Genomic DNA, 8,803 nt, shown 5'->3' on the forward strand with positions numbered 1-8,803 from the left:
TCGTCGTCGTCCGTCTCCTCCCCTCCCCCTCCCCCCCCCCCCCCCCTCCCCCGTCCCCCATCCTTGCCACCACTTTGCGTCACTGGCACGACACCTCCCCCTCCCCGCCCCCACCACCACCACCACCACCCCCCAACCACCACCAACCACCACCAACCACCACCCTTTAGGCTCAACCAACACTTCACCTTCCATACATTCACACACACCCATACACACTCATTCTTCTGGATAGCGGTGTACATATGATCGACAGACTGCCTGGAGAGGTCCTCCACCTCATTGCCTATCACGTCGACGTGCTGGGGGCTGGCGAGGTGGTGGCCATGGCGGCGACGTGCAAGGCGGTGCACACGGCCCTCCTCGGCTCGACGTACAGCACGAACATGGCAAAGGCATTGCTAGGTTGGGATTCATGCTTGGCAAGACGGTTGTGGGGCGGGGCCCGGATGGCGCTGAGACGAGGACGGCGATGGGAGCCGCGGGCGGTAGTACGCGCCGTGTTTGACGATGCAGAGCCGGACGATGACGAGTGGCGGCTGCTGGTTCGCGAAATGGCGGTCCGCGGCGCGGCGGTACGGGTCAATATCTGTGGGTCTGTGGGCAAGATTGTGTGGTGGAATGATAGCCGCGACTTGGGCATCGGCGCTGTAGCCGTAGCCTATGGTCTCGAGGACGTAGCACTCGGCTTGCTCGGCGAGGTGAGTAGGAGCGACCAGACGCAGATGTTTGTGCTAGGCGCGCAGATGGGTATGGCGAAGCTTGTGGTCCAGCTGCTGGCCGACGACTCGCTCGATGTAGCCGCCGAGGACAACTATGCCATCCGGTACGCGGCCAAGTCCGGTCACGCCGAGATGGTGCGGCTGCTGCTCGCCGATCCGCGGATTGACCCGGCAGCCGACGCCTCGCACGCCATTCGGTGGGCGTCCCGCAATGGTCACACTGAAGTGGTGCGGCTGCTGCTCGCCGATCCGCGCGTCGATCCGGCCGCCGACAACAACTTTGCGGTGAGCTGGGCGTTTGAAAACGAGCACGCCAGTGTGTTCAAGCTGCTTCTGGCCGATCCGCGAGTCGAACTGCCGGCCGACCACCACGAGGCGCTCCGATGGGCGGCTGAGTTTGGGCATGTTGACGTCGTCGAGCTCCTGCTAGCCGACCCGGCAGTCGACCCGGCGGCCAACGACTGCGACGCCCTGCGCTGGGCCGCCGCCATGGGCCACGCGGCGGTCATTGCTGTACTGTTGCAAGACGGGCGCGTTGACCCTTGCGTAGGCGACAACTTTCCCATCCGAATCACTGCCGAGAAAGGGCATCTGGCCGCGGTCAAGCTCCTCCTTTGTGACCAGCGCGTCGATCCAAGTGCCGACAGTAACTACGCCGTACGCAAGGCCCACGTCAACGGGCACCTCGACGTCGTCACTGTGCTTGTTGCCGATCCGCGCGTCGAGGCGAGCGTCATCGGCGATTTATCCAGCGCCGTCACCCGAGGTCCGCCATCGGAATGGTCCGATGATGATAGTCTCCCCCCTTAAAGATACAACGCTGAGAAGCAGGTCAACGTTTGGTAGCGAGTAGTTCGTGGGTGCGCAAGCCTTGCTAAGTTGCGGGTGGGTGCCGGTGGGCGTGGTGTCGACACTTTCCCCGCTAGCGCCCGACACTCGTCGTTCTTTTGTGCTGCAGTCGTTCGTTCCCGGATTGCGGCCATTTGCGCGCCAATGGTATGTGTGTGGCAGCGGGAGGGAGAGCGGGAGCGGGGGGGGGTGAACTTAGCAGGCATAAGGAGGGGAGGAGGGGAGGATGGGGACTCATGGCTTGTCGGGTTGGGTGTGTGTGGTTGGGCGGGTGGCCAGAGCACACGCCCAGCTCCCTCGCTGGATCCTGCCGAGTATGAGCGCTACCTGGCTCTGCTGGCCGAGCGGTCGCGCCTGGTGAGCAAGCTTAAGGAGGCCGAGATGGATCCAGAGACCAAGGCTCGGGAGAAGGCGTTCTCCACCTACTTTTCTGGTGCGCATGCTGAAGCTGCCCCCTCTGCGGCAGGAGGCGGAGGATGCGCGAACGGCGCGGCGCGGAGCTCGCCGCCGCGGCGAGCTGATGCACCGTCGGCGGGGACGACCGCGGGCGGGCGGCGGCGCAAGGCATGGGGGACACCGCAGGCGCCGGTCATTCTCGCGCCCGAAGCCGGTCAGGCCTCGCCGCGGGTCAAGGCCCGGGTGCGGACAAGGACCAGAAAAGTGCGGCGGGGAGGGGGCGAGCGAGCGGGCAGAGCCGGCGGCGCCGCTGCCGGTCTTCGCTCACAGTGGCAACGCGACTCGCTGCACATTGCCGGGCCGGGTGGAAAGGCTATCCATGTCTCCAAAGCGCAGTCGGCGCGGGCACTGCTGCAAGCAGGTCCGCTCTCGACAGAATCAGGTTCGGGCTTGGGCTCGGACTCGGATTCGGGCGCGAGCTTGGGGTCTGGCGACTCCGAGTTGGAGGCCGTCTCGGGCACCGGTTCGTCGTCGCGCGACATCGAGGCCAACGTAGCTGCCAAAGTTGCGGCCCTTTCTTCGTCCAAGCAGCGAATGGTGGTTCGGCTGCTGGATCGGCTGGCGGACCTGGACATCGAATCGGAGACGTCTGGCGACGGAGACGTGCGGTCGTCGCTCGACCTATTGCAGCGGCTGCTGGCGTCGGCGCGGTCGCCGGCGCGGTCGCCGGCAGCGCGGTCGCCGGCAGTGCAGTCACCGGCTGGTGTGGCTGAGACGGTCGACCGGTCACCGCTGATGTTGCCGGTGGGAGCCGCGTCGACAGCCGCGTCGACTCCGACCAGGACGCCGTTGATGTCACCGGCGGCAACTGTGGACACGCCCGACTCGCTGGCATCGCCAACAAGGGCGGCGTCGCCGATGGCACTGCCAGCGTCGCGGCCGGTGGCGAGGCCACAGTTTGACACGCTCATCGAGTGCACACCGTTGAGGATACTTCTTTCGCGGGGAGACCAGACTACAGCCATCTCACTTGGCAATGTCCAGCTTTTTGACGCGTCGGGACAGAGTGTGACGGTGTTGGCCGATTCGCAAGTCTCGCTCGCCGGTGTGGCCGGGCCAAGCAAGCTCGACACTTCAGCGCTCTTCGACGAAGCTGCGCCGCAGTGGCTGGTGCCACGGGCGCGCGACGCGCCGGCGGTTGTCGTCTCGATCGCCATTCCGTCGATTGTGCCGTTGGCCTCGGTCGTGCTGACCAACTCGAACGAGGCCGCTTCGGCAGCCAGCTGGGTTGTCGTCAAATGGGACGGCCGGCAGGTGTGGTCGGGCGAGCTGGCGCTCGGCGGTAGCGCCCGGGTCAACCTCTGCGGTCCGGAGAGTGCCAAGCTGTCAGAGAACGCTGCACCTGCCAACAGGCTGGAAACAGATGGTGTGGCGGTAGAAGCGTCGGCGGCGACAGAAGCCGTGCCGGCCAAGGTTGTGGCCGCGCAAGTGTTGCCGACCGAGGTCCACAGCCTGCGGCTGATCATCCGGTCGACGCACGGCCACCGGACTCGGGTTGGGCTGACCAATCTGAGTCTTGTCGACAGCGCCGGAGTGGTCATTCCGATCGATCCAGAGCTCGACGTCGAGGTGGAGGGACTTGACCCGAGCGGGCCGGCATGGCAGGCCGCCATCACGCCGATGTTCAACGGAGTGACAGCGACATGCAGCCCGGACGACATGTGGCTTGGATGGCTGATGTCGGGCTTTGAGCCGCACGTCGAGATCACCATCTCGTATGCGTGGACCGGGCAAGCGCGCCAGCTTGTTCTCCACAACTACAACGCGTCGCTCAAGGACTCGGTCAAGTGCGTGCGCGGGCTGCAAGTCTGGCACGATCGCGAACTGGTGTGGGAGGGCGAGGTGAGCGAGGCGAAGGGCAACGCGGTCTTTCCGTACCAGCACGTTGTGGAGCTGGAGTCGGACGTGTCGGCGTCTTATGACGCGCCGTCGTCGCTGACGTTGTCTGCGACGGGAGGCTCTTCGCCCGAGCGTGGTGGGCGAGGCACAGAGTCAGCGTCGCCTGAGCAAGCGTCGCCGGCGCCGTCGCCGCCGGCGGTGTGGCAGGCGCCGATGGCATCGACTATCACGCTCAACATCCTGTCTACCTGGGGAGATCCGTTCTATGTCGGCATGACTGGGCTGGAGATCATCGACGCCGAGACGCGGCAGCCGATTCCGCTGACAGCGAGCGCACTGGAGGCGTCGCCGGCGTCACTTAACGACCTCGACGAAGTGAGCGGCGACCCGCGGACGGTGGACAAACTTGTGGACGGCGAGGTGGCGACGCGCGACGACACGCATATGTGGCTCATCCTTTACCCCCGGCGCTGACCACATGCTGCGGATCTCATTGGCGTCGCCGCGGCCGATTGCCGGCCTCCGCATCTACAACTACAACAAGTCTGAGGAGGACTCGTTCCGTGGTGTCAAGACGTTTGAGCTCTGGCTCGACGATGCGCCGCAGGTGTACGCGGGTGAAGCGTACGAGTGGGTGGTGCGCAAGGCCGGGGCGACCGGGACCGAGGGCGGACATCTGCTCGAGCTCAATCCGCAGCTGCGGGAGGCGCAGCTGGCTACTGGGCTCGGCGCGGAGTGCGAGAGTGGGAGCGGGAAGAACGAGGCGAGTGCGTGGCGGCGGCGTGAGCCGTTTGTGCTCCCGACGGTGGTGGGCGGTCTGGTGGTGGAGATTGTGCTCCTCTCCAATTGGGGCGACCTGTACTACATGGGTATGGACGCGCTGCGAGGGTGGAGCCTCAGCGGCGAGGAGCTGGACCTCGAGGCGCTGTGCGAGGAGGTTGTGGGCACGCCGCCGGACATCAACGTGCTCGACGGGGTGTCGGATGATACGCGCGGAGCGCACAACGTGGTGGTACCGGAGGAGAAGCGGCGTGCAGGCATGTCGTGGCTGGTGCCGTGGCACCCTGCCGGCAAGGCTGTGCCGCGGCTCAAGCTTGTCTTTCCGGCGCCGGTCTTCTTCTCGTGCCTCGAGCTGGTCAACTACTCCAAGACGCCGATGCGCGGCGTGCGACACTTTCAGCTCTGGGTCGACGGCCTCCTAGTGTATGCTGGCACCGTCGACGCCGGTGGGCGGCACACAATCGGGAGGCGGCCGCAGGCAGGAGGGAGCGGCGGACCGGTGCCATCGCCGCCGTCGCGCGCCCGGCGGGCGCTCGCCGAGCAAGCTGTTGTCTTTACCAATGACAGGGTCCAAGTCGCGCGGGGCGGATCAGCGCGCTCGCTTCGGCATCCTGATGCGGTGCGGTGGAACTTGAAGGCACGGGCGGCGTCCAAGCGACCACCAACGTCACAACGGTGACAATCTGCGATCCAAGTGGAATGTGCAAGAGCTTTTGTGATGCTTGCGGCGAGCTGGACAGGGTGTTGACAGTGGTTGTTTGAGGGGGAAAAAAATAAAATTGGTGCCTCAACGTGGTGGCGATTGCGAGCAGTGTGGTGTGGTGGTGGTGGAGGTGGTGGAGGCGCGGCGGCCGTTGGCACATCATGTTTTTATCGTTCCGTTTCGGTGTGAAATCGTCCCGAAGATAGTGTGAACGAGGCAGGCACCCTCTTCTCCTGGACTCTTATGGCCGACTCTGCCCCTATTGTGTGCTGCTGCGTTGGCGCCGGCTACGTCGGTGGCCCCACCATGGCTATCATGGCGCAGAAGTGCAACGTCAAGATCACCGGTACGTACCAGGCCTTTGCCGCACACCCGACCGGCGTGGGCTGTGGATGTGCGGTGGCTGGAGCGACGGCCGGGCGTAGCAAAAAATGCTCAGAACTTGGTTGGACGAGAAGCGGGAGCCGGCGGGGGCCCAAGGGCGGGGGGGGGGGGAGGGAGGGGGGAGGGGGCACGTGAGGGTGAGGGACATGTTGGCCACCGGTGGGGGGGAGGGGGGGGAGGCGTAACTCACGAGCGGTTGTGGCATGGCGGCAGTGGTCGACATCAACCAGGCCCGGATCGACGCTTGGAACTCGGACGAGCTCCCGATCTACGAGCCTGGACTTGACGAGATTGTCAAGGCGCAGCGTGGCAAGAACCTGTTCTTCTCGACCGAGGTGGATGCCGCCATCGAGGAGGCCGACATTATTTTTGTGTCGGTCAACACGCCGACCAAGACGTACGGTGTGGGCGCCGGCGCAGCTGCTGACCTCAAGTACATCGAGGCCGTGGCGCGGCAGATCGGGCAGGTTGCAACGGGCAACAAGATTGTTGTGGAAAAGTCGACGGTGCCGGTGCGCTGCGCTCAGGCGATCAAGGCGATTCTCGAGCCGCATGCGCGCGAGAAGGGCCTCCGCTTCGACGTGTGCTCCAACCCGGAGTTCCTCGCCGAGGGCACGGCCATCCGCGACCTGCTTGCACCGGACCGCGTGCTCATCGGGTCTGACCAGAACGAGTCTGGCCTCGCGGCGTGCGCGCTTGTCAAGTCACTGTACGCGCAGTGGGTGCCCGAGGAGAAGATCCTGACGACCAACGTCTGGTCGTCGGAGCTCTCCAAGCTTGTGGCCAACGCGCTCCTCGCGCAGCGGATCTCGTCGATCAACGCCATCTCGGCGCTGTGCGAGAAGACCGGTGCGGATGTGGAGGAGGTCGCGCGCGCTGTCGGGCGCGACTCGCGGATTGGGCCCAAGTTCCTGGGCGCGTCGGTTGGCTTTGGCGGCTCGTGCTTCCAGAAGGACATCCTCAACCTGGTGTACCTGTGTGAGTGCGAGGGCCTGCAGGAGGTTGCCGACTACTTCCGGTCGGTGGTCGACATCAACACGTACCAGCGCAACCGCTTTGCCCGCCACATCGTCAACACGCTCTTTGGCACGATTGGCGGCAAGCGCATTGCGCTCTTTGGCTACGCGTTCAAGAAGGATACCGGCGACACTCGTGAGTCTGCGGCGATCTATGTGGCTGGCGAGCTGCTCAAGGAGCGCGCCCGCCTTGCCATCTATGACCCCAGGTCAAGCGCGAGATGGTGTTCTGGGAGCTCGAGCACACGTCCGAGGCGCCCAAGGACATCGACTTTGAGTCTGTCGTGGAGTACTCGAACACCGACCCGTACGCCATTGCCAACGGTGCCCACGCTGTCGCCGTCATGACCGAGTGGCCCGAGTTTGTCTCGGAGATTGACTGGCAGCGCATCTACGACAACATGGCCAAGCCGGCGTTCATCTTCGATGGCCGTCTCCTTCTCGACCACGATGCTCTGCGGGCCATCGGCTTCCAGGTGTACTGCATCGGCAAGAAGTAAGCGATTTCATACTTGCCTTGGCTCCCTCCCTTCCCAGTCAAAGTAACTCCCTGCACAGTTTGTGGCGTCAGCGTAAACGCGGTCGTGCTTTATTGCCACAGGTTGCTACACCCGGGTGTGGTGCGGCGGCGCGCGCTCGTACTCTTCATAGTCGTACGATGGCACGTCCGAGTCGCCGACCTCGGACGAGCCGCCGTAGCGTGAGGTGGCCATGGCTCTGGTCTCGGCGTCCATCATGGTTGACGAGAGGCCATTGGACCGCGAGGCGCGGAGGCGGGAGCGGCGCTGCGAGAGCGAGGTGTGGGCGGCATCGGTCCCGCCCGAGTCGGACGCCGAGCCGTCGTTGAGAGCCGAGCTCGAGGCGGTGCCCCATTCGTCAGACGACTCGACGACCTCGATGATCTTCTTGATGATTTTGGTGCCGTCGGGGCCGTCGATGACCCGGGTCTTGGTTCGCTTGTGGACCCGGGTCCGGCGCGGGGCGCCCGGAGCCGGCGACGCTGGCTCGGTCAGGCTTGCGGGTGCAGGCGTCGCCGATCGGCGGCGTCGTCTTCTGGGCGGGCGGTTGCCTCGACCGACCTCTGCGCCCGGAGTCTGTGTAGCGTCATCCTTGCGTCTAGCGCGGCGGCGCTTGCAGCAGAGGTAGAGGCAGGCGAGGAGAAGACAGACAACGATGCCTGCGGCAATGGCGGAGAGCGAGAAGGGGATGACGGTCATGCCCAGGGCGACGATGTCATCGCCGGCAGGCGGAGCCGGCGACGGTGGATCGACCACAGACACGTCGAGGCACTGGTAGTAGGTAGCATTCTGAGTGGTGTAGGCAAACTCCAGCACGCCCTCCATGAGGGCAATGGCAGCCGGAAAGGGGATCTGCATGAAGTGGTAGCCCGGGGCAGTGTCCGAGAGGACGAGCGGATTGGCAACGGGCGATCCTGAGGCAGCTGAGTCGGCGATAAAGATGGGAGTGATAAAGCCATTGATCTCAGGCTGGAAGACATACAGCGTGTAGTTGTTGAGAGTTCCACGGAGCACCTCTGTCATGGTGGGGCCCTTGCCCACATCGACGCACGGCGTCGTGTTCTCCGCCGGCAGGCCACGGACGCCCACCGTTGGCTGGGAGATGTTGAAGACAGCGTCGACCGGGAGCGGGGCGAGGGAGATGAGGACGAGGACGAGGATGAGGATGAGGGGGAGAGGGAGAGGGAGAGGGAGGGGTGACCAGTGTGTGTGGGTGGGTGGGTGTGGGGGGGTGTATGGCTGATGTGTGCGGTGGGCGTGGTGGTGGTCAGCGTGTTCCAGTGTGGCGGTGGTAAAGGCGGCAGGCCCGTCCACACGCCTCTTGCCGAGCATGATGGCAAGAGTGGCAGGGGATGGGAATGGGGCAGGAGATGGGGTGGTGTTGGTGTTGGTGGGTAGGTGAAGGGTGGGGTGGTGGTGGTGGTGGGGTGGGGTGGTGGTGGGGTGGGGTGAGCGGGTGGGGTGTGAGCGGGTGGGGTGAAGGGGGGTGAGGGGGGGAAGGGGGAAGTGGGGGAAGGGGAGGGGGCAAGTGGGGAA

The 8,803-nt window shown here is 64.9% G+C and overlaps 6 protein-coding genes across 6 annotated transcripts in view; 4 read left to right on the forward strand and 2 right to left on the reverse strand.

The window, feature by feature from the left end:
* AMSG_05821 (uncharacterized protein) overlaps positions 1 to 245 on the reverse strand; it is a gene marked incomplete at its 5' end in the record, with an annotated part of 1,216 nt that extends 971 nt beyond the window's left edge. The window contains one exon of the mRNA XM_013901769.1: positions 216 to 245. Within this exon, the coding sequence (XP_013757223.1) occupies positions 216 to 245 (30 nt within the window). The remainder of the gene's footprint in view (positions 1 to 215) is intronic.
* On the forward strand, positions 194 to 4,340 carry AMSG_05822 (uncharacterized protein; the record flags this gene model as incomplete). Its single annotated transcript, XM_013901770.1, has 3 exons — positions 194 to 1,488; positions 1,864 to 2,210; positions 2,298 to 4,340. Exons 1-3 carry the CDS (start codon positions 246 to 248, stop codon positions 4,338 to 4,340), a joined length of 3,633 nt encoding a protein of 1,210 aa, XP_013757224.1. The 5' UTR covers positions 194 to 245.
* A 4-nt stretch (positions 4,341 to 4,344) lies between these two features.
* Positions 4,345 to 5,325, forward strand: AMSG_05823 (uncharacterized protein; the record flags this gene model as incomplete). Its single annotated transcript, XM_013901771.1, has 1 exon — positions 4,345 to 5,325. The coding sequence occupies one exon, from the start codon at positions 4,345 to 4,347 to the stop codon at positions 5,323 to 5,325; it is 981 nt and encodes a 326-aa protein (XP_013757225.1).
* A 251-nt stretch (positions 5,326 to 5,576) lies between these two features.
* On the forward strand, positions 5,577 to 7,341 carry AMSG_05824 (UDP-glucose 6-dehydrogenase). Its single transcript, XM_013901772.1, has 2 exons — positions 5,577 to 5,695; positions 5,947 to 7,341. Exons 1-2 carry the CDS (start codon positions 5,593 to 5,595, stop codon positions 7,095 to 7,097), a joined length of 1,254 nt encoding a protein of 417 aa, XP_013757226.1. The 5' UTR covers positions 5,577 to 5,592; the 3' UTR covers positions 7,098 to 7,341.
* Positions 7,342 to 7,354: 13 nt separating this feature from the next.
* On the reverse strand, positions 7,355 to 8,290 carry AMSG_05825 (uncharacterized protein; the record flags this gene model as incomplete). Its single annotated transcript, XM_013901773.1, has 2 exons — positions 7,355 to 7,749; positions 7,915 to 8,290. 2 exons carry the CDS (start codon positions 8,288 to 8,290, stop codon positions 7,355 to 7,357), a joined length of 771 nt encoding a protein of 256 aa, XP_013757227.1.
* Positions 8,291 to 8,609: 319 nt separating this feature from the next.
* Positions 8,610 to 8,803, forward strand: part of AMSG_05826 (pyridine nucleotide-disulfide oxidoreductase) — a gene marked incomplete at its 3' end in the record, with an annotated part of 1,726 nt that continues 1,532 nt past the window's right edge. Inside the window, exon 1 of the mRNA XM_013901774.1 lies at positions 8,610 to 8,661. The remainder of the gene's footprint in view (positions 8,662 to 8,803) is intronic.

The sequence above is a fragment of the Thecamonas trahens genome (assembly GCF_000142905.1).
Source record: "Thecamonas trahens ATCC 50062 unplaced genomic scaffold supercont1.27, whole genome shotgun sequence".
NCBI classification, from domain to species: domain Eukaryota; order Apusomonadida; family Apusomonadidae; genus Thecamonas; species Thecamonas trahens.